Source organism: Rhineura floridana, chromosome 6 (genome assembly GCF_030035675.1).
Source record: "Rhineura floridana isolate rRhiFlo1 chromosome 6, rRhiFlo1.hap2, whole genome shotgun sequence".
Taxonomy (NCBI): domain Eukaryota; kingdom Metazoa; phylum Chordata; class Lepidosauria; order Squamata; family Rhineuridae; genus Rhineura; species Rhineura floridana.
In genome coordinates, this window is record NC_084485.1 from 91,999,076 (window position 1) to 92,023,802 (window position 24,727).

At 42.1% G+C, this 24,727-nt stretch overlaps 1 protein-coding gene across 2 annotated transcripts in view; it reads left to right on the top strand.

Annotated features, from left to right (window-relative positions):
- The window catches only part of SHISAL2A (shisa like 2A), a 30,851-nt gene that overhangs the window by 650 nt on the left and 5,474 nt on the right, over positions 1 to 24,727 (top strand). For both annotated transcript variants that reach the window (XM_061630467.1, XM_061630466.1), the window contains exons 2-3: positions 15,524 to 15,669; positions 24,229 to 24,312. In XM_061630467.1, coding sequence (XP_061486451.1) covers positions 15,524 to 15,669; positions 24,229 to 24,260 — 178 coding nt within the window. In that variant the 3' untranslated portion in view covers positions 24,261 to 24,312. The remainder of the gene's footprint in view (positions 1 to 15,523; positions 15,670 to 24,228; positions 24,313 to 24,727) is intronic.

A 24,727-nucleotide genomic window follows, 5' to 3' on the forward strand; every position in this document is an offset into this window, starting at 1 on the left:
ACGCTCAGAGGTCACGTGGTTATTCCATGCATGTTTCGGTGCTGCCTTAGCACCAGGCTAGCCTCTGATACCAATTTAAGCTGAGCCTACTAGAGAGGGAATGAGTCTGGTGTCAGTGTGTCTGTACAAGCTGCTCATGTAACAAAATAATGGGGAGCTTCTACAATCTAAACCAATTGACTAAAGTTTGCATTATTTAAGGAGGGAATTTCCTACCCCACCTTTAAGGGTTGAGTGTTTGCAGCAGCAAGAAGGTAGGGTGATCCTCTCTTCTTTACATAAGGCCATCTAAAGATGTATGCTCAACAGATCTTAACACAGAATAATTTCCCTTCATGTAGCATTAACCACTGTATTTCTGTTACCGGCAACAACCAGGATGACAAAAGGATGTGTCTTCTGGTGTCTCTTCCCCCCCTCCAATACATGCTTCTTCACTGAATGATAACTCTTAATTGTGATTAGTAGTACAGAACAGGGAAATGTAGCTAGCCTAGTCAAATTAATCCAAATGAAAGAATTGTGGTCTCTTCATAGAAATAACACATCATGAACATTGGGTGAAAGAGTGGTCTTGGCAAGAAATGGTTTTGGTTCAAACCTCATCGCCACATGAATTCCTAAGTCTTAGGCACACCACTATATACTTACAGTGCAATCCTGTGCATCTCTTTCCAGAAGTAAATCTCATTGAGATCAGTGGGTGCAGGATTGCCGCCTCAACTTGTCCCATTTGCAATATGAATGTTGGTTATGTTGGTTGCTGTAAGGATTGTGTGGCTGTGGCAAGGATTAGTGCAATGATGCATGCAAGCTTGGAAAGGACCATCTGAGTTAACAAGCTCAGAAAAAAAAACTTGACTAGTTGCCTACCAATAAATTATTTGTGGCTCAAAGGGAAACAAACAACTATTCCAGAGACTTCCCTGCCTGGAGGCGATTGATAATTGCTACAGGCTACCCTGTGAGTGGTTATTTACAAACTGTAATAATGTATTGAAAACACTTTAAACACTCTCTTAAAAAGACTTAGATTGTTGCTAAGTGTTTTATTTGTAAGGAGTGTCAACTGTGATCACCTATTCTTTATCCTGGATACTGGTTAAAAGACTCTGTAAATGACACTGTGCACCACAATCCTCAACTCTTCTCCATGGAATTAAAATGCACTGATTTCAGTGGGATTTTTTTTCTCAGTATATATGTATAGAATTGCCTTCTAAAAACTGCTTCAGACAAAACTGGAGTTAGTTCATTCTTTTCTAAACACTGCTTGTGCAAGTGCTGTCGTCACATGAGAACATTGTGTCATCTCAGAACAGAGCACCTTCAACCAGATTTGCAGAAGACTTCTCCAAAATCCTTCATCTACAGTAAAATGGCTTTGATTTTTCTGATCATGAATGGATTGCAGTCTCACAGAAGTTTATATTGTATGTACGAGTGGACCATTCCATGTGACCAGTTATTTGTGAAAATAGATGGTTCAAATTTATTTATTTATTTATTAAATTTCTATACCGCCCCATAGCCGAAGCTGTCTGGGTGGTTTACAACATAAAAATCAATATACAATTCATATTTGGTACAATATCTAAACTGGATAAGACAAACTATTTCCCTGGGCAAAGGGATGTTTCCAGGGTGTGCAGAAGTAAACCCCCATGCATACACTGAATGTGTGGTGGGGGATGTGGGACTATGTCCACTGGCCACACCCCCAAATGCTGATGCACCTATTGGCTATGCCCCTTGGTGACCAGATTTTCAGCATTAGTGAGAAAGGGCTCTATGAACAGAGAGTTCTTCCTTACAACCAAGAACCCTAACTGACCTCAGCTTCCTGATCATGAGCAAGAGAATCATGGGCAGTGGGCATATGTAGTAAATGTGGTTCTCCGCTCTCCCTCATCATGTGTTCAGTGCCACCTATGTGTATACATCAGTAAGCACTGTGGCCAGATGTGTGGCTCCCGACTCGAGAGGCATGACCTTGCATATGCATTGTCAGTGCTGATGTTTTCTAGAGCTTAGAACTGCATCATAGCAAGCAATTCCTGGAAGTTTTAAGGCGTAGACTTCTGATACCATGTTTGGTTGTTTCAGAAAATAAGCCAGGTCAAATAGTTGTTGACCAGAACAATAACTTTTATTGCCATGTCCAGTCAAGTACATCAGCACTTACATAGCTGATGGCTTCATTCCAAACTTGGTGTCGCCTATGGTTGGAGTAGCAAAATGATACTTAAAGGTTCTCATTACCTTCCTTTTTTTCCCAATTTCTCCTGCAAAGGTAATAGATGTTGGATCGAAAGAAGAATCTCCATCATCACTGACTGAATTTAAGTACTAGTGTATGCAGGCAGATGGTGCTACTGCATTTCATGTTAGAGAGTCCAACCTCACAGAATACAAAATTTGTACACCAAAAGCAATACTGTGTAGGAATTAAGAAGAAACCTGTAAGATTTCACATATGGATGTTCACTTTTTCATAATCAGTAATTATTTTATATAAAGGATCATTCAAAATAGTAATCCTCCACATGCAGCCTGAAGTGATACAGTCTGTTCTGTAACCCTGGGTTTCTGCCACCTCATTCTGTTGCATGTGAAGAGTCAAACACACAGCCTTTCTTTATTGCTGGTTCACCTTAAATGTGAGTCTGTGGCAAAATATTTGCTACAGCAGCTGTTGTGATGGACTTTTCCTTCACACCATTTCTGTTTCAGACCATTTAGATCTGGATATCGTAAGCTGATCTGTGATAGGCAGGTGTGACTGCGGCAGAGAGATTGGCTAGATAGCTTCTGATTCCTTCTCTCTCTGAGTTTATGCTACTTACTCAGGAATAGTGAAAGAATGTAGCAGTCTTGATGTAATATGGGGTCCATCCCACAAACAAGAAGGGGGATGGGATTGGTTCTCAGACTGCTTGAAAAGCATAGTGGAGGGTGAGCCAGCCTCCCCACAACTGCCAAGCAAAAGATGTTGCTGGTAAGACTATGAAATAGAATTGTAGTGGTGCAAGAGGTTCCACTTAGGCTTGACAAGCCACAGAGCCAGGTAGGAGAGGTGCATATCAGGGGCTCACAATCTAGAACAGACAGAAGGTTCCTTTTTAACTTTTGATGATACTGCTAAAGTGCCTTCCACCAGCCCTGATCTCACCTTTTCTTAGGATGGGAGGATCCTCTGTTTGTTTATTAGTCAGATTACCTGAAAATAATAAATTAAATTAAATAATAAATAAAAAAGACAATAATGCTGGGAAAAACAGAAGGGAGTAGAAAAAGAGGAAGGCCAAACAAGAGATGGATTGATTCCATAAAGGAAGCCACAGACCTGAACTTAAAAGATCTGAACAGGTGGTTCAGGATAGATGCTCTTGGAGGTCACTGATTCATAGGGTCGCCATAAGTCATAATCAACTTGAAGGTACATAACAAAACCTGAAAAATACTGATGATGGCATAACAAAAATAGAGGCTACTTTGTGTCTGTGTGGAATGTGAAAACATACAATCAGAGCCATCTAGTCTAACTTCCTGTGGAACACAGGACCATACACCTGCTCTGTAGAGCAGCTTATGAAATCGAGATGTGCGTAGACTAAAGCAGGTAACGGGGCATCACATTTTGTTTCCTGTAAAGCACTATCTCCAGAGGACTCAAGCAAATGACAAACTATGAACTGTAACCAAGATTTGTTCTATGGTTCACAGCTCATGATTTGTCTGGGGCAGTTAAATCATGAACCCAAGTTCAGATAGCATATTAAGCCAAACCATGATTTAGGTCACTTTCAGCACAGTGGCTGAATGACTGGAGGAGGAAGTAAAGTGGCCACAATCTCCTCTCCTGGAGCCCACACATTTGCCTGTTTGTGCTAAGCTATGGTTTGGCTTAGCATTACATGTGAACAAGTTTTACCCATTCTCCCTTTGAAACCTTTACCTGTTCGCTGATTAAGGGAAAGGGGGTTTAAGGTTTTAATTCTGTTTCTGCTTATCTGGGAGTAAATCCCAGTGAATTTAATAGAACTTTATAGAATAGTGCTGCCAAGCTAACACTTCAGAGGTCTTCCTCTGCCTAGTTACATTAGCTACTTGATCCCCCCCCCAGTCCTTTATGCTAACTTTTACAATTTTCTGCTCCATTGTCAGGAGGTAGATTAAAACAATACCAGTGAAGAATTTTGTTTAAAACATTTGTTTCAGAATTTGTTCTCAGGAAATTATCTATTAATTTCTCAGCAGCCACTCTGATGATAATTTACCATCGGTTTTCACTGAGAATTCTTAGTATTCTTCATTTTTATAAAGGAGAGCAGCTCTGTTACAGATGTGAAATGTAATAAACATTTTTATTTTTCTTAATTAATGATTTAATTTCCCAAGACAAATGCTGCTGTCTGCAGATGTCTAATTTATATTTTATTTTATTAGAAATCTGTAATACGGTACAATCACTTTAATTAAGGCTGCAGATGCATTATTTCTTATTAATGATATATTTTAGATTCAAAGTACTCTTTAAAGCTGAGAAATTTCAAGCTTTTTGTGTAAGGTTTTGTAATTCAAATTTTTAACATAATGCTAAACTCCATTACGTTTTTTCAAACAGTTATGCTAATGTAATAAATAGATCTACCCTCATGACTTAAGAACATAAGAACATAAGAAGAGCCTGCTGGATCAGGCCAGTGGCCCATCTAGTCCAGCATCCTGTTCTCACAGTGGCCAACCAGGTGCCTGGGGGAAGCCCGCAAGCAGGACCCGAGTGCAAGAACACTCTCCCCTCCTGAGGCTTCCGGCAACTGGTTTTCAGAAGCATGCTGCCTCTGACTAGGGTGGCAGAGCACAGCCATCATGGCTAGTAGCCATTGATAGCCCTGTCCTCCATGAATTTGTCTAATCTTCTTTTAAAGCCGTCCAAGCTGGTGGCCATTACTGCATCTTGTGGGAGCAAATTCCATAGTTTAACTATGCGCTGAGTAAAGAAGTACTTCCTTTTGTCTGTCCTGAATCTTCCAACATTCAGCTTCTTTGAATGTCCACGAGTTCTAGTATTATGAGAGAGGGAGAAGAGCTTTTCTTTATCCACTTTCTCAATGCCATGCATAATTTTATACACTTCTATCATGTCTCCTCTGACCCGCCTTTTCTCTAAACTAAAAAGCCCCAAATGCTGCAACCTTTCCTCGTAAGGGAGTCGCTCCATCCCCTTGATCATTCTGGTTGCCCTCTTCTGAACCTTTTCCAACTTGATAATATCCTTTTTGAGATGAGGCGACCAGAACTGTACACAGTATTCCAAATGCGGCCGCACCATAGATTTATACAATGGCATTATGATATCGGCTGTTTTATTTTCAATACCTTTCCTAATTATCGCTAGCATGGAATTTGCCTTTTTCACAGCTGCCGCACACTGGGTCGACATTTTCATCGTGCTGTCCACTACAACCCCGAGGTGTCTCTCCTGGTTGGTCACCGCCAGTTCAGACCCCATGAGCGTATATGTGAAATTAAGATTTTTTGCTCCAATATGCATAATTTTACACTTGTTTATATTGAATTGCATTTGCCATTTTTCTGCCCATTCACTCAGTTTGGAGAGGTCTTTTTGGAGCTCTTCGCAATCCCTTTTTGTTTTAACAACCCTGAACAATTTAGTGTCATCAGCAAACTTGGCCACTTCACTGCTCACTCCTTATTCTAGGTCATTAATGAACAAGTTGAAAAGTACAGGTCCCAATACCGATCCTTGAGGGACTCCACTTTCTACAGCCCTCCATTGGGAGAACTGTCCGTTTATTCCTACTCTCTGCTTTCTGCTTCTTCCATTATCATATGTAAATTGAAATCCTGTGTAATACAGAACTATAATGCTATGTCCCCCAAATAGAAAAAAATAATAAACAAGCTGAATACTGTATAACTGCTGCTCACCCTGTAGATGTGACCTTAACTGTCCATGGATGTAAGCAACCATAGATCTCCATGGTCTGATTCAAACAATAATGGAATGGAGACTGAAGCATTAGGGTCAAGCTTGCTTTATGATACATCTAGTGTATCCTGAATTTCCAATCTTGATAATTTCATGTGGGGAAAGAAGACACTTGTAGCTATCACAGTTGAGGAGGAGTGATTGAAAATGTATTTATTTTATTTATTATTTATTAAATTTCTATACCGCCCCATAGCTGAAGCTCTCTGGGCGGTTTACAACATAAAAAACAAATACAATATATAATATACAATTCATATTCAATACAATTAAAAGGAAAAGTACATCACATTTTAAATAAACATAACTAAACAATAAATCTCAACAATGTACATAACATAACAAAATAAATAAACAGAACAGAACAGTTATAAAAGTATCTAAAAGGAACATCCCAAGCTCTGAAGATGGAGTTACTAGCAATGAGGCATTATTACAGCAGGGGAAAAGCCCTTGCATCTCTTAGGAGTGTTACACAAAGAGCTTTTGGAGTGCAGCAAGGGAATGAAAAGACAGTAAGGTTGCCAGAAATTCTTTGCAGTAGAATTAAAGGGCTCTTAGGGCAGCCTTGTTCCTCAAGTGACAACACAACTTGGAGCCATGGCGGCTCATAACTGCAAATTGGTCAGAGAATTTAAGGAATTTAATTCCTAATTAAGGAAGGTGGAGTTGTGTGTGGATTTTTCTCAAAGGTCTAAGCCAAGTGCAACTAACTTGTGAATTAATTACATAACAAGCATATGAGCAGTGCAGGGTTGCGATTCCTTAGCATCCTGTGGGACTTGATTCTGATTAAACATTATAGGACCAGGCTGTGAGAGTGCATTGATGACCTATGAGGTCAAAGGCAAATGGCACTGTCCAGGGCATGCACTTGTCAAATCCAAAGCAGCAACTGAGAGTCAAAGGGAGTCAAACATTGTGGTGCAAGAAAAGCTGACGATCAGGTTCTGGGGCTGTTAGACAAAGATTAGAATATGTTGTTCAGGACTGGCAAAAGGTAGGATTATGAGAGGCAAGGAATAACAGTGTACATGGCTATTCTAACTAAGTTGCTCAGACTGGGAAACCAAATCTAGGACAGTTCTATAAGCTCCACAGGTCACTTGATTCCTCTAGTGCAGTGGTTCCCAACCTGGTGACTGTGATCCCCAGGGGGGCCACAAAGTAATCCAGAGGGGGCTTCGAACAGTAAAGAAATGAATTACTACTACTACTACTACTACTACTACTACTACTACTACTACTACTACTATTTTTTTAAAGTCTTCACTCCCTGGATGTGTCTGTTGCCCACTGCTGCTGCAAATGACACCTCCGCCTTGTTCCAAACGAGAGGAAAGGACTTTTGTTGAAGTGCTAGATCATCTTTCAGGCATGCCAAGGGCATGCATTTGCCTATCAAACATGTGGAAGATGCCAAAGGAGACTGAGGGTGGAGCTTCCAGGAAGAAGAGGGGATTACTATCACTGACTCCCGTCTCCTCACACTGCTGCTGCTGACAACACCCTTACTCAGAACGAGAGGAGAGGGCTTTTCTTGAAGCAAAAAGAAGCAAGGTTGCAGGGAAATGCTGCTTTCTCCCTTCCTTCCTGGCAGCCAGCGTGCCTGCCTTTCTTGGCTCCTGCTTCGCTGCCACCTCCTTTTAAAAATTATTCTTATTTGCGAGGCTACCCAGATGGAGCCGAGGAGCAGTGAGGAAACTCAGGACTTGCTCGCCTCTCATCTCTGAGGCTAAGTGTGTGTGCCAGCATACCCCGTTTCTTCCACCTATACTCTGCCCACCCAATCTCTCCAAGATGCTGCACCCCTCCCACATGCCCAAATGCATGCATACCTGCAGATGCTTGCAGGAGGGGCAGGTGTGTGTGTGCTGATCTGCCTTCTGTTCCACTCTCGTTCCCTAAGTGCACACTAACCAAGTCTTCAGTTCTGATGATCATCCCAAGGCCTAAAAGCACTAAGCCCCCTTCTCAGTCTATCCACCCTTTTGTCTTCACAGTTTAGCATCCCCACCACTACCACATTTCTGCTTCATTATTATCATCATTATCATCAACAACAACAATAATAATGGTGTGTGGGTTTTTTTTTTAAAAAAAAGCTCATCAGGTTGGCTGAGGCTGGGGTCCACATACTACAGCTGAAAAGTATGTATTTATTTAATATTACATTTAGATCCCACCTTTCCTCCAAGTTGCTCAAGGTGGTGCACATGGTTCCCCCCCCTTCCATTTTATCATTATATGAGCCCCGTGAGATAGGTCAGGCTGAGAGACTGTTTCTGGTCCAGGGTCACCCAGTGGGCTATATGGCTGGGTGGGGTTTGAACCTAGATCTTAGCCAACACTAACCCACTGGCGTTGGGAGATAGGACTGTACACCTTCAGACTATGTGTATAGGGGGGATGAGAATACCAATTTGATTGGACCTTTGCATTAAGAAAAGAAAGCAACACATCCCTGTCTGCAGGGAGCTTTATATGGAAGGGGATATAAGGAGATGTGATTTTGCCATACACCATTTTTTCAACTAACTGAGACTAAAATTACAATTAGTGGGGGTGTGTGAAATTTTTTGAGCTTACAAAGGGGGTCCCATAGTGATAGGGAATTACTGCTCTAGTGGGCTGGGTAAAAATGTTGCTACCACTCCCCCTTCTGGAGAAGAGGAATATCAAATCCAGTAATTTTCCATGCCTCCAAATTGAAGGTTTAGAAGAAAGAGAGAGCTAGACAAGGAGGAAAGTGGATTGCTCTGCTAGCCCCAAGGGAGGGAGGCTGGAAAACAACATACAGTGTAAAGCCTTAGAATGATAACAGAGCAGCCACTGCTCCCATCCTCCACAGACACACCACAGACCACCAGCATGAAGCTTGTGGACCACTGATGGTCTGTGGACCTAGTTTGGGAACCCTTGTTTTAGACCTACTTGAAAAGAACTGCATCATCTTGGGGTATTGTTCACATAATCTGGTGCCAAACGACTTAGGGCAGGGATGGGAAACCTACTGCCCTCCAGATGTTCTTGGACTGGCCAGGATGTCTGAGGCTGATGGGAGTTTGGGCCCAACAACATCTGGAAAGCCACAGGTTTCCCATCCCTCATTTAAGGCATTAAATTGGGCCCAGAAAAGAATAGACAGCCAATGCAGCTGGTTCCATGCTGGTGTACTGTGCTCCAAACACCTGACCCCAACATATAATTTCCTTACAAACTGGGTTTGATTTTCCTTTTCCTGCTGAAAAAGATCTTAAATACATAGGCAGTATCCTTCAGCACATGGATAATGTTCTGTTTTGTCTTGTTATAGAACACAGAATTATGGAAGCATTTGTGTTCCCTACCCCTTTGGAACACTAAATGGAATGGTCCATATGAGCGAAGGATATGATAGCAAACCTGCTGGGGGGGCGCATAGAATTAGGAGTTGGCAATGTTTGTAAGGGATGGATCAGGTAGTTGCTTATTAAGCCAGGGTAGAGACCACTATCAGGTCAGATCACCATCATCAGAGCATATGTCGGAAATACTGTAGCTCTCTTTGCAGTATGTTGCCATACTGCATCCCAACTGGGACACAATCTGACTATACCACTTAAGACACTGTGTTCCCATTCCTCTAGGAAAACTTGTTTACTGCTTGGAGTTCTGTGATTCTAGCCCTTTCCACTGAGAATTATCCTTCCTGCAACAGCTGGAAAGGCTGCTAGATAACATTGCTTCAGTAAAGCTGCATTTTCAACCCTGGATAAATTTGCCTTGCCAATTTACTTGTCCAGTTTCTACAGGCTGTGACACCCCTTGAATAGTATCAGGAACTGTAGCATGAACATCATTCATTCTATGACACCTATGCTACACTTGTTACTGGTGACTCCATTATCATAAGGGGGTAGCATTTGCTGACAGGCACTAAACTCTAACTAGTCATCTCATGACTGAATAATGTGTGATTGCTGCACAAGTTTTTGCAGTCTCATTGACCTTGAATTATTAAATAAATAGGGAGTTTGGCTGTCAGTGTCCCTAATTCAGCATGCCTGTTACTTGCAAAACCCTTTAAGTGGCAGCACCTTTACACTGTGTGCTCCTGACATATGGGAGCCATCCAACAGCCAAATTAAGACATGTGGATTGTCCAGTTCACAGCGAGAACCACCAGTCGGAGACGAGGGTGCAATCAATTCTTGTTTTATTAAAGTAATGGATACATCAAAGGCTGTGCGCCTCATAGAAACCCCTATGCTAACTCACTACAATCCCTAACTGCACTCTAGACATGCTCTGCAACTTGTGAGGAAAGGTGACTCAGCGCCCACTTCTGGGCGTGGTAGCCTCAAATAGGAGAGGTCTTGGGGCATAACCTCTCACTCCGTTGCACACATGCCTCCTTCTGCCATGTCCGCTTCTCCCGACGTCGTGAACGCGGTGGGGGGGGTGAGCCTCCGAGGGCTCATCGGAAAGCACAGGTTCCTGATCGGCAGGCAGGAGAGCGGAGGGCAGGGAAGCGTCGGGCGTTTCTGAGATACTGCTTGGTGAAGGAGGAGTGTCTGGTCTCTCAGGAGCATCCCCCAACAGTCCCGTGGGAGTGCTGGGGGGCTGAGCGCTGTCCCATTGAGGGGCAGGACCAGCCATGGGAACTGGTGGGGCGGGCAACTCTCTTCCCCATGGTCGGGGTTAGACTCAACAACAGCTGGATCGTCCATGCCCCCTAACAGCTGAGGCTTCCGAAACTCATGCCTTCCCCCTTCTTCCTTGGGAAGGAGGCTGGGTCCGTCACCCCTGGGCTCAACATGGATCTTAAGCACATGCCCATTCGCATTTAAAGTGTGTGCCTGGAGAGCAGGGCTGTGGAGTCCGTACGTCAAACCTTCGACTCCAACTCCTCTATTTTTCTACTGTCTGACTCTGACTCCTTCATAAATGGCAAATGTATATTGATTTATATTAAAATATTCATATTAAAATATTAATTTTATTTTGAAGCCGGAGTCGGTACATTTCTTCCAACTCCGACTCAAAATTGCTTCTGACTCCACCTAAAATTGCTTCCGACTATGACTCCACGACTCCGACTCCACAGCCCTGCTGGAGAGGAGAGGTTTGCTCATTTCACAAAAGAACCACGTGATGGAGGAGAGTGTTACGGAGCCTGCATATGTCTACCATGGGTAGTTGCACTGTACTCTTAATTAGTTTCAATTAGGGTTCAAAAGAAAAGTTTTTTTATTACAAAGAGCAAAATGGCATTGAGGAGTAAAACAGTTGTTTGGCATGAATTGTCAAACTGCAATAATCACAGAAGAGTGAAATGCTTAGTTCTAGTAAAACTGTATACAGGCTTCACAAACCCACTTTACAGCTTAAACTTAACTTGCTTCTATAGTGGACATAGTTGGATGTGGGAAATATTAGAGTTGCGATCTAAAGAGGATATAAGGGGAGTGGCACTAGGGATCTGGATGGCTATAATAGAGGCCTAGATGTACCAGAGCAGGGTTAGTTAACTTGAACTTTAACTCCCATCAGCCATCTGCCCCAGCCAGTATGAGCAATGGCCACGAATGATGGGAGTTGTAGTCCAACATCTGGCAGGCCAAAGGTTTCACAGGTTTGTACCAGGGGAAGCTTGAATACAGATGACCCACATTAGCACTGTGGAAGGCTAGAAAGGTAACGAGATTTAGGAAATCGAGGAGATATAGAAATGGAAGGGATGAAACAATGATAATTACCTGTTCCAGAGAGGAGGGAAGGAGTGGCTTTTCTCGGTTTCATAGGTTTGGGGTCATGGCTGTAGACCACAGTTTTCAGAGCAGTTGGGCAGTTGGGTGGCAGCCTTGGAATCCTAGATAATCACAAGGTAACTTTTAGATACAATGAGGTGACCAAATGTACACAAGCGTTTGTAGGTTGCCCTGGAACCCTGCACTGTGCAGTTTCCAAGTAAGCAACCTTGGTGCCTTAGAATCCTCAAAATACAGTTCCAAAAGCAGATGTTTCCTTAAGGAGAACATATGGCTTCATGATTGGTAGAGGCCATCTTGGCTGTGGTGTTGGAGGAGCCCAGAATGATAGTCCTGGGTGATTTCAGTGCCCATGCTGAGGCTGCCTCTAGTGTTCCAGCTCAGGACTTTATGTCCTCTGTGACAACCATGGGGCTGTCTCAAGTTGTCACCAGCCCGATGCATAAGGCAGGATACACCCTCGACTTGGTTTTTGCTCCAGATAGAGAGAGGGGTGGTCTGGAGATGGGGGTGGTGGATGTCATCCCATTGTCATGGTCAGACCACTTCCTGGTGAAGTTTAGACTTATGGCTCCGATCCTCACCTGCAGGAGTGGTGGACAGATTAAGATGGTCTGCCCATGGAGACTAATGGAATCCACAGGATTCCTGAAAGCCCTGGTGGAGTTCCCAGTAGATAGAGCAGGTGACCCTGTTGAAGCCCTTGTCATGCTGTGGAACAGTGCGGCGCGTTGGGCTCTTGACACAGTTTATTTTTATTTATTTATTTAAAATATTTCTATCCTGCCCTTCTACCCTATAATAGGGCACTCAGGGCGGCTTACAATAAAATCGTACATATACTAATAAAATTATACACAATAAAAAAACACAAAAACATTAAAGTAAATTAAAATACATAATACATACAGTTGCCCCCGAGTGCCCTCTCCAGCATTGTGGAGCCCAGTTTGCACCTTGGTACACTAGTGAGCTAAGGGCAATGAAAGAGGTTGGATGACGGCTAGAGTGCAAGTGGCAAAATACATGCTGTGAGGCTGATTGGGCATGAGTAAAACATCATAACCGTGCCTACAGTGTGGTGGTGAGGGCGGCGAAGAAGGCCCACTTCTCTGCCACCATCACAACCTCAATTAGCTGTCCAGTGGAGCTTTTCTGTATTGTCAGGGCTCTGTTGACATCAACTCCAGAAAATGGAGTTTGACCCTTTGGAGGCCCGCTATGAGTTGTTTGCAAGGCACTTTGAGGGTCAAGTTGCTTGCCTCCGTAGCAGTCTTGATGCCCCATCCACGTCTACTGTAGTCCCCAGTGAGGTTTTCAGTGCAACATCTGCTGCAACTTCTTGGGATCGGTTTCAGTTGATGTGGCCTGATGACGTGGACAATGTGATTGCACCTATGTGGCCAGCAATATTTCCTCTTGACCCTTGCCCTTCTTGGCTTATTAAAGCTTGCTGAGGCAGTTTGACTGAGTGGCTTCAGGGTGTGGTCAATGTGTTGTGGTAGGGAGTGGTTCCAGCCACCCTGAAAGAGGTGGTGATCTGACCACTCCTGAAAAAGCCCACCCTGGACCCATTGGCTTACGACAACTACCACCCAGTTGCAAATACCCCCTTCTCAGGGAAGGTGACTGAGAGGGTTGTGGCACAGCAATATTCTTGGATGAAACAGATTATCTTGACCCATTCCAGTGTGGGATCAGGCCTGGTTATGGGAATCGGCCTTGGTTGCCCTGATGGATGACCTTTTTTGGGAGAAGGACGGGGAGTGCAACCCTGTTATTCTTTGTTGATCTCTCAGTGGCTTTTGATACCATTGACCATAGTATCCTCCTGGGCCGACTTGGTGAGGTGGGTATCGGAGGCACTGTTTTACAGTGGTTCCAGATCCTATATCATTTTCAGAGAATAGCATTGGGTGATTGTCTTTTGGCCCCCTGGCAGTTTTGCTGTGGGGTGCCGCAGGGTACCATCTTGTTCCCCATGCTATTTAACATCTATATGAAGCCATTGGGAGTGGTCATCAGGAGATTTGGGGTGAGGTGTCAGCAGTATGCTGACGATGCCCAGCTCTATTTCTCTGTAACATCTGAATTGGGAGAGGCTGTGCAAGCCCTTGACCGGTGCCTAGACTCGGTGGTGGGCTGAATGAGGGCCAGTAAACTGAGTCTGAATCCTAGCAAGACAGAGGCACTGTGGGTTGTTGGTTCCTGAGTTCGGATAATTGGTCAGTTGCCTGCTTTGGATGGGGTTGTACTCCCTCTGAAAGGGCAGGTCCATAGTCTGAGGGTGCTCCTGGATTCCTGTTTGTTGCTAGAGGCCCAGGTGACCTCAGTGGCTAGGAGTGCCTTTTACCAGCCTCGGCTGGTAAGACAGCTGCAACCCTTTCTGGACCGGGATAGCCTGAGCACTGTTGTTCATGAACTGGTAACCTCCAGGCTGGATTACTGCAATGCACTCTGTGTGGGGCTGCCCTTGCGGTTAGTTCGGGAGCTGCAGCTGGTGCAAAATGTGGTGGCGAGACTGGTCACTGGGGCAGGGTATTGCCAACATGTCAGACTGCTCCTGAAAGAATTGCGCTGGCTACCTATTAGCTATTGGGCTACTTTCAAGGTTCTAATTTTGGTGTACAAATATCTATACAGCTTGGGACCAGGATACCTGAAAGACCGTCTTATCCTTTATATACCCAGCAGATCACTATGCTCTGCAGGTGAGGGCCTCCTGCAGATACCATCTTATAGGGAGGTCTGTTCCACACAACATAGGAAATGGACCTTTAGTGTAGTAGCACCTAAACTTTGGAATTACCTCCCCTTAAATATTAGACAGGTGTGATCTCTGTTATCTTTTCGTTGCATACTGAAAACCTTCCTCTTTCAACAAGCCTTTTAAGCAGAGACCTTATTCCAGTGTGAGTTGGAATAGCTTTTTAGGATGTTTTTAAGCCTTTTTAAAAGATTTTTTAAATGTTTTTAAAAATCTTTTGTTTTAATATGTTTTAAAGTCTGTTTTTATGATGCTTTAAAGTGTTTTTAGTGTTTTTGTTTGCCGCCCTGGGCTCCTACTGGGAGGAAAGGCGGGATATAAACTTAATAAATAAATAGATAAGAATTGCTTAGACGTTGGACTCTTTAATGTTTGCTATCCTTAATGTATTTCAAAATTAAAACTAAAAGGCATTGTTTAAATAACTGAAAATAAGGCATTCTGTATAAACTCTGCTCAGTTGATTGATCTTGTATTTTGTTGCCTTGCAATTTTAAAATGTGCATAGTTTTTTTAAAAAAATCTACATATAGAAATTTCTTCTGCACAAGAAGATCATTTGTATGTCTGAGAGTACAGATGTTTCTCAACTATCCAATTATTTATTTTATAGAACGTAAAGAGAAAAGAGTGGGACTTAAATCAATCTTACATAGAATTAATTCCACCAATTTCAAAGGAACATCTCCTGATTTATACAGGTTTTAGCCAAGAGCAATGTCAGTAAGTCTAGATAACACAATAAAATGGTTTGGATGTGGTCTGTAGATCTAAATAAAGTCAGGAAGGGCCCAATAATAAATTGCTATAACATGATTCAGCTTCCATGAGAATGTTAAAGGCAAATCAGTTTATCTCCATTCTGTCAAAAACATTTGTCTTCCTCCATTAAATACATATAACTTCGATGCTTTCTGGTGGCTGTGTGTTTGACAATGTCTCCAGAATATTCAGCCCATTAAATTTTGTTCCTCTTTCTTTCCTCAGTGTTGGAGCCCTTATTGGCTTGTCAATCGTAGCTGTGGTCCTGCTGGCTTTTATCATCACTGTGTGTGTTCTCTGTTACTTGTTTATCAGCACAAAGCCACAAAGCAAACTGGATAGAGGCCTAAGCTTAAGCACACAGTCAGCAGGTAAGATCTTCTCATTCAGCAGAGAATATTCAGATGCTTCCTTAGTAGTTCAAGTATTCCTCACCACCTGTATTTTTAAAGACTTCTTAAACTGAGCAACCTCAAATTTTAGCCTCTCTAAAATCAATATTAATCTCTCTGAGCCTCCCCAAAACAGATTGTTCGTGCATCTGCCTTCCTGAAGGTGTAGAGGCAAAAATCTTGAAACAGTATATAGCAGGAGAACAGATAGTCCATTAATAGAACAATTGCTCAGCTCAACTGTAATAATGAGTACACCAACTGCAGTGCCTCAGCCAGGGCTTCATCTTGTGCTGATTAGGAAAGAAAGGTGGGTTGTTGCATAGCTTGTTGGAAAAGACACACACCTGGACTGGGAGGACTTAGCAGCTCTGTTAGCTGTTGTCAACATCACTTTAGGGAAGATCATGTCACTGTTTCTGAGAGCTATGGCCTGTCCTATGAAATGATCACCAGTGTCTCGCTGTTTTGTATTGAGAGCTGAGCCAAAATTTCTCAGAACACATCAGATGAAATTTCTGAGATTGTTAGTTTTCTCACCCCTCCTAGAAAAAGACGTTAATTTGATACATTGTACCTGTGTGTGTGGGGGGGGGGGGGTAGCCACCATTTCTCCCCACGATGCCCCGGAATGATGCTATGTCTGGGGCATTGTGGAAGATACAAAATGGTGGCCAGGCTGCCAGCAAAAACTGTGGGGGGAAAAGAAAGAAGCTGTGTTACTGATACCACTAATGCTGAGTTCCACTCCCAAGGAACTGTCGGCCAGTTCCTCTTCTTCCTGGAGGTATTTGGTGAACTAATTTCCCCGACTTCTCTGCTTACAAATAGGGTGGAGAATTTCAAGAGGTCATTTACACAGAGCTCTATGCTGGTCATGGACAGCATGATATTGTTCTTTGATGTATTTCTTTTGGGCACCAGCTGTCTTCTTTTTCTGTCTCGCTTGCCTAGTAGAGAAGGTTAATGGGGCTTTAAAGCAACTAGAGCAGCCTTCATCCCAATTCAAGCTTCATTAACCTCCATGGAACTAAGACCAGAGACCAGATCCTAGGTCAGGCTCCCCCAACTTAGTGTCCTCTAGATGTTGTTGGGATACAGTTTCCATCATCCCTGATCATTGGCCACGTGAGAGTCTAAAACATCTGGAGGGTACTAGGCTGGAGAAGGCTGCACTTAGGTATTCAGAGTTCAGACGTGGTTGGCTTTGGAACCCCAAGAACATCCTGAAAAACAGAAGAGATATTTTCAGAGCCTCCATGTTGTGCTTGTTGAAACAGAATGAGCAGCCAGATTGAAAACTTAAAAGATGATTTGCAAATAGAAAATTGGGTGACACTGAGACAGCTGAAATGTCATATGTTGTCCAAAGCAGCCTACATAAGAGTGAAAACAATTTAGGCTGTGTTTTGAGTCTACTGTTTAATTTACTGTGAACTTTCAACTACCATATTCCAGGGTGCCCTTTACATTCTTAAACAATCTGCACTGCTTGTTTATTTTTTCTCCCATATTTTATTTCTCTCCCTTGATGGATAGCTGCTTGGCACGCATGAATGTTACTCCCAATATCAATCTGTTTGTTTAGTGCAGCAAGCAGGTAGACTTTAAAAAGCCAGGCCTGTCTCTGGTGCTGAACAAACTCTGAAAAAGTTCCAAGGTTATTCTCTGTGAACCAATGGGTGATCAGGATATTGAGTCAGATATAGGTGTCTCAGACTGGAAAGTCAAATGTTTTTGCTCTCATTTGGGGGAGTTTGTCTTATTTAAAGATGAGTTTAAAATATTTGCTCTCTGCCCCTACTCCTTGACACTTTTAAAAAAACAACCCAGTTCTATAAATTTACTCCTGTACTGATTTTCAGTTCTTCTGGCATATCCAAATTCATGTAGTGAAAAGAAGGCATGAATTCTTGATTGTTCATGTTCTCATTTTCTTGTTACTATAAGGTTTGGGCAGCAACATTCAATGCTAGTTGAATCCTCTGAATTAATTTCAGGGACAGCCCCATGTAGGGTAAATTCGTCTGATCTGTTCTGGCAGTTATGAGAACATAGATTATAGTTGATGGATCTCCTACTTCAAAACATCCCTAAGTTGATAAAATGTACTCTTAGGCTGTAATCCGATACCCACTTACCTGTGAGTAATTCCCATTGAACCCCATGGAGCTTACTTCTGAGTAGACATGTACTGGATTGCAGCCTTAATGTCCTGTAACTCTAAAACTGGTGTTGGATCCAGGACTACATTCTGACACTTAATTTGGTCATCAAAGACAGGGAATCATGGGAAGCCTACACTGTCAAAAGTGTGCAGATCCCTTGCCATCATCACAGTTGCCTAATCTGGCTTCAGTTGCAGAAGATGGAGAAGTTCCATACTTTCTGCGAAAACAAGGCCAGGAGCAGACTGCGGTACAGATCATGAACTGGACGTATCAGAGTAAAGCTAAAGAAGAACAACAAAGCAATCATAATGCCAAAATACAATTTAAATAACATCCCAGAAGCATATAAAGATCAAATAAGGAACAGGTTTGAGGCTTTAAACTTAGTTGACAGAGAACCAGAAGAACTATGGAGTGAAGTCAGAGACATGATCAGGGAAGAATGCAAAAAGACAATACCTCTAATTAAAAAGAGAGAAAGACCTCAATGGATGACTGAAGAAACTCTTCAAATGGTTAAAGAGAGAAGGAAAGCAAAAGCAAAAGGAGATAGAAACACAGTCAGAACCCTAAATGCAACAATACAGCGACTAGTAGGTAGGGACAAAGAGAACTATTACAATAGTTACTGTATAGAAATAGAAGACAACAAAAAGGGTAGAACAAGAGCCCTGTTTCAAAAGATTAGAGAAATGAAAGGGAAATTTAAACCACGAGTAGGGATGTTGAATAATCAACAGGGGAACACACTGACCAACCGAGATGAAATAAAAGGAAGATGGAAGCAATACACTGAAGAACTCTATAAAAGAGATCCCAGGATGACAGATACATTCACGGAGGAACCGTATGAAGAACCAGAAATTTTAGAATGCGAGGTGAAAGCTGCTCTTAAAATACTTGGAAGAAACAAATCACCAGGAATAGATGGCATACCAATAGAGTTGCTACAAGCTACTGAGACTGAATCAGTCCAATTTTTGACTAAAATCTGTCAAGAAATATGGAAAACTAAACAATGGCCCACAGACTGGAAGCGTTCCATATACATCCCAATTCCAAAGAAAGGGGATCCCAGGGAATGCAGTAATTATTGAACTATTGCCTTAAAATCCCATGCAAGTAAAGTAATGCTCAAGATTCTACAACAAAGGCTCTTACCATATATGGAGCGAGAAATGCCAGATGTCCAAACTGGATTTAGAAAGGGAAGAGGTACCAGAGATCATATCGCAAACATACGTTGGATAATGGAATGGACCAAGGAATTTCAGAAGAAAATCACCCTGTGCTTTATAGATTAGAGCAAAGCCTTTGACTGTGTAGATCATGAAAAACTATGGAATGCTTTAAAAGAAATGGGGGTGCCACAGCATCTGACTGTCCTGATGCACAACCTATACTCTGCACAAGAGGCTACTGTAAGGACAGAATATGGAGAAACCAATTGGTTCCCGATCATAAAGGGTGTGAGACGGGTGTATTTTATCACCCTATTTATTTAATCTATATGCAGAACATATCATACAGAAAGCGGGATTGGACCAAGATGGAGGTGTGAAAATTGGAGGGAGAAATATCAATAATTTAAGATATGCAGACGATACCATACTACTAGCAGAAACCAGTAACGATTTGAAATGAATGCTGATGAAAGTTAAAGAGGAAAGCACAAAAGCAGGACTACAGCTGAACATCAGAAAGACTAAGGTAATGACAATAGAAGATTTATGTAACTTTAAAGTTGACAATGAGGACATTGAACTTGTCAAGGATTATCAATACCTTGGCACAGTCATTAATCAAAATGGAGACAATAGTCAAGAAACCAGAAGAAGGCTAGGACTGGGGAGGGCAGCTGTGAGAGAACTAGAATAGGTCCTCAAATGTAACGATGGATCACTGAACACTAAAGTCAGGATCATTCAGACCGTGGTATTTCCGATCTCTATGTATGTATATGAAAGTTGAACAGTGAAAAACGCTGATAAGAGAAAAATCAACTCATTTGAAATGTGTTGGAGAAGAGCTTTGCGGATACCATGGACTGCAAAAAAGACAAATAACTGGGTGTTAGAACAAATTAAACCAGAACTATCACTAGAAGCTAAAATGATGAAACTGAGGTTATCATACTTTGGACACATAATGAGATGATTCATTAGAAAAGATAATAATGCTTGGAAAAACAGAAAGAGGTAGAAAAAGAGGAAGGCCAAACAAGAGATGGATTGATTCCATAAAGGAAGCCACAGACCTGAACTTCCAAGATCTGAACAGGGTGGTTCATGACAGATGCTCTTGGACGTCACTGATTCATAGGGTCGCCATAAGTCATAATCAGCTTGAAGGCACATAACAACAACAACAAAGTCATCACCTATTTCTTGCCATGTGTAAACCCCCTCCTTACTGTTGAGCTATGGAAAATAAGACCTAATATTCTCACACCATAGCAAAGTGTTCAAAATTAACTTTAAAAATTGGCCTCTTTTTGACCTTGCTGGGAATCCTAAGGCAGGCTGCTGGAGCATCTGAAAAATTATTTCTAATATGAAAGACATCCTGATCCCCATGAAGAGGTGCAAAAAAAGCTTTTAGGTGTAATCTGCCTGCTAAAGAGATTAATGGCAGTACTCCTGTTTGATTTTAATTAGCAAAATCACCTAATTCTTGTTTTGAAAAGAAAAGTTCAGCCTAACAGAAACAGCAAGCCACTTCCTTTCTTCCCTTTTGTTAGATTCCTAATGGGACATTCTCCAGAGATGCCGAACATATAAACCTGCTAATTAAAAGATTCTCAGTCCTGGTTGTCCTTTCCTTATTGCAATAGACCTTCTTGGCTTGCTTTAATTCCAGATTAAAATTTTTGTTCTGTGAATTCAAGGCACTGTATTTAATGTCCTCTAAAATGGGAACTAAACTCATCAGTCATCAGCCCCTTTTCTAGACATTCCTTTTTTTTGCAACTGGGAAAAGTGAAAGTAATAGTTACGGAGTTTCATTATAGCTCTAACAGCATACATATTGTCAACTAGGGATGGAAAGATCTGTCAATTTCGGTTCTTTCAGATTCTCATTTTTCCAATCTTAAATTCAGTTCTCCGAGTTTCTGCAGCCTGTGCTTTTGCAGGCTTTCTGGCCATATCAGTAATTTGCTGTTTTCCCCTGTAAAATAGTAAAGTTGGTTTACCTCTGAAGACAATCATCCACATCTTTTTCCTTTTATGTGCAGCTCCTCGTTTTAATATACTTGATGCCCTTATCTTGTACCTTTATTCTAGCTCTGTTATTGATAACTGTGATTCTTAAAGAAATGCAGTTATTATTCCTAGGAGAACATGTTGATTGTAACTTAAAAAACCAAAACCAAAATCCAAGAAAATCTTTATCCTCCACTTTAAGAACTGTATCTGTTCAAAATAAAGCTGGAGATGGCTGTGAGATACCTTTTCTGAGGCCCATGCCAGGACATCCATTCTTTTCTCTAGCCCCTGCCCCCCATTTTCCCCAAGCAATTCTGTTTCTTTGTTAAAACCCACTGCTGGCTGGGTCCAACAATATATGAGATAGCTATTCTGCCATATTTTATTGGTTTTCCTATGAGGGAAAAAGATTTCAACATGGGTACCATTGTAAGGCTAATGTGGTAGTGTGAGAATTTTTAGAAGATGAAATAGCTCCCATGCAAAAGAAATGCATGGTGGTTTTGTTTGGGGGTTTTGTTGCAAATGGGTCATTCAGATCTGATTTTTCTGTGTATGCAGTTGGCACCCAAGCATCCACACACTCAATGTTTTAGTCTTAGGGGTTTTTTTTGGTAGGAATCTACTGTTTCCCATCTACACCAGTGGGTGGTCCTTGACAGAATGTTTCTGTGCTGTGTTTTCTGGTCCCCTTCCCTCAATCACTGTTCCCCCACACACACTACTTTCTCCCATTCTGGGCATGTTCACAAGTATTTCTGGACCTGTTTGTGCATACTTAAAAAAAAATCCACTGAAAGTGTACAAGAATGCAAGAGTAAATATTACCAGCCCTTAGTATGTTTCACAATGGGACAATGGAAGCTTATACTTTGGTTTTTAGAAAATGTTTTAATACACAGGTTTTGCACAGGGCTGATAATTAGGTATACCAATGTTCTGATAAATTGGTCTTGAGCAAGACATCTGTATTAAATTGTTTTTAAAAAGAAGTCCAAATGTATGTACTGTGATTGCAGTCTCCAAGGCAATTCCCCCACATACGTTGAGATCTTGAGAGAAGACCTCCAAACTGGGTTGTTGAAATTCTGACATGCCTTCAGCATGCGACAGTCAGTGGAAATAGGTATGCTTGTATTGCTTAGCCCGCTGGAAATAGAATGGCTAGATTGTACTTTGCTGAGGAGAAGAGCAAATGGAAGTGGGAGTGTGGCAATGAAAACCACCCACCAGAGTGTCACCACACAGATGGCAAACTCCCCACCCTCCAAAAGTGCTAAATAGCTGACACCAGCAATGACTGCATGTATATAAATTGCTCTTACTTAACCATGGTGAGAGGAAATCCAGATTAAATATTGGGGGAAAAATACAGGATGGTATTTTGATAATGTCCTCATGTGGAGTATGCAAAAACTTTGCGTGCACAAGCACACAATTTCACAATAAGCCTGCCCTGCATCGGGGGAGAGCAGATGAGAGTTAACAATCAACAGTACCAGAAACAAGGTCTGACAGCAGCCCAGTGGTCAAACCTCGGGGCAGCACAAGAAGCTCAAAGACAATCTAAAGTCCAAACATGATGAGTCCAGTGACCAGCCAGGGCTACAATCAGGGAGCTGGAGCAGACATACCAGCACTCCATGCCTGGAGCTGAAGGTGCTTAAGCTTGAGTCTTCAGGCCCCCACCTTTGCACAGCTGTAGATCATCCATGCTGCCTGAGAATTTGCTCTACTGGTGAGGAGTAGCTTATTCCCAAGCATCCTTTTTACTCCTGAGGAGTCCCTGTTCCTCAGGCAGGCACTTCATCATCTGGCAGCTGACTGATCCTGCACCTTTAAGCACATGCACTCCCTACATAGGAAACTGCATGAAGAGGCTGTCTGTGCCTTGAGGAAGAAGAGGTCAGTTTACTGTGTGTCCTGTGAGCCCCAGAGCCCTTTGCTCTGTTTTATGGTCCCTTGACATGGACTGCTCCTCCATGATGTTTGCTTCAGGGAGCTCCAGGTTATCCTCTGAAGAGGATTCCTCCAGTGGGGAGATGACAAAACCTCCATTCAGAAGCACATTCTTCCTCAGATGTTGTCATAAGTATGGTAAAACTGTTGATTTCATGGAACTTTATATCAAATTGTATCTGAAGCACCAGGTCAGAGAAGAAATGTTGAGTTACCAAAGACATTGATGGTCAGTATAAATATAGCCACCAATGGACTGGAAAAGAAACTGGCTTTAGTAATTTATTTTTGAACAGCAGTTGCTTGTGTGGTTGTAGGGATAGCAGCAGGAATGTTCAAGCTACAAAACTAGCCCAGTCCAATTATTAAGGGAACACCAAATTCAGAACTGGAGAAACTCATTAATTTGCTATTTTCCCCATTAAAAGGATGACCTGGGGAATAATCACTTGGCTGCACATTTGGTAACTATGACAACCTTAACTAGGTTATCTGAAACATATATGTGAATATGAATTTTTCCAGCTAGATAAAAAAGGATTAAGGTACTGGGGAAAGTGTGTTAAATTTGTTGGTAACCATGGTTAAATGGACACCTGTTGTTACCTCTCTTAATTATAAGATTTATTGATAGAGTTGCTTTAACATAATCAGATATTTGTTCATTTCCTGTGCAGCTAGTCAATCATGCTTTGAACAATTCTCATCTTCTTACTTAGCAAAGCATTTGAAACTTTCTACTTGGCCTGCTTTGTGAGTCATAAATCTGAGTGTTTGGGAGAATGGCTGACATTCTGGGCAAGAAGAGCAAGTTCAGAATCTAAAGGAGAACCCAGTTTCAGTGTTTGCACTCATCACTTCCCAACCCATTGCTTGCCAGGAACTAGGTGATTAGATCTGGAAAGAAAATTCATTCAGCCCTTCTAGAGTCAACCTACCTGGCTACATCATATCTTATTTATCTTCTTAGAATTTCAGTATATCCCAACTTTTTTTCATCATGAAACCCAAGGCATGTGGTTTCCAGGCATACCCATCCAGGCAGTGATCAGACCTAGACCTGCTTAGCTGCAGCAAGGTGATAGCCTCATATGCCTTCAGACAATACCCTCAGGTTTTGTGGCATACTCATTAGGTCCTGTAACTGAAAGGCACCTGGTTCATTTCAGTTTGACTGAGAAAGATGTCTTTTTGTTTTTCAGGTGAAGAGACTAGAGGGAGTTCTTTATGTTAAAGAGAGGTGTATGGAACAGGACAGGTACAAGACCAGTTCTACAAGCAAATAGGTACAGTTCTTCCTATTACAGCCCACAGTCTTTTCTTTGTAGCTGAAGGAGTGTTTACTTTTGAATCCAGGATCTATGAGAGTTATTTACTATTTGAAAGGCAGTGTAGGTGTGTTCAGACAAACCCCCTCACTTGTACAATGGCTTCTGTGTGTGTGTTCCAGGCAGCTACCCTTTCATGTGTTCATTGAACATGTGAGTGAGTTCATTTGAACACCCATTTTGTTTCGGAGTTCTTTAGCCTATAAGAGCCCTTGGCAGCTGTCAGTGTGCAGGGGCCAAGGCAGAAATCATATTCTGTATACTGAATTACAGCACTGTGCCTTCCATTCAGGTCAAATATTAGCTTTATGAAATAACACTGGGTTGTCCTTAACACAGCTGTTCTGCAAGCACAGCAGACATCTCCTCTCCT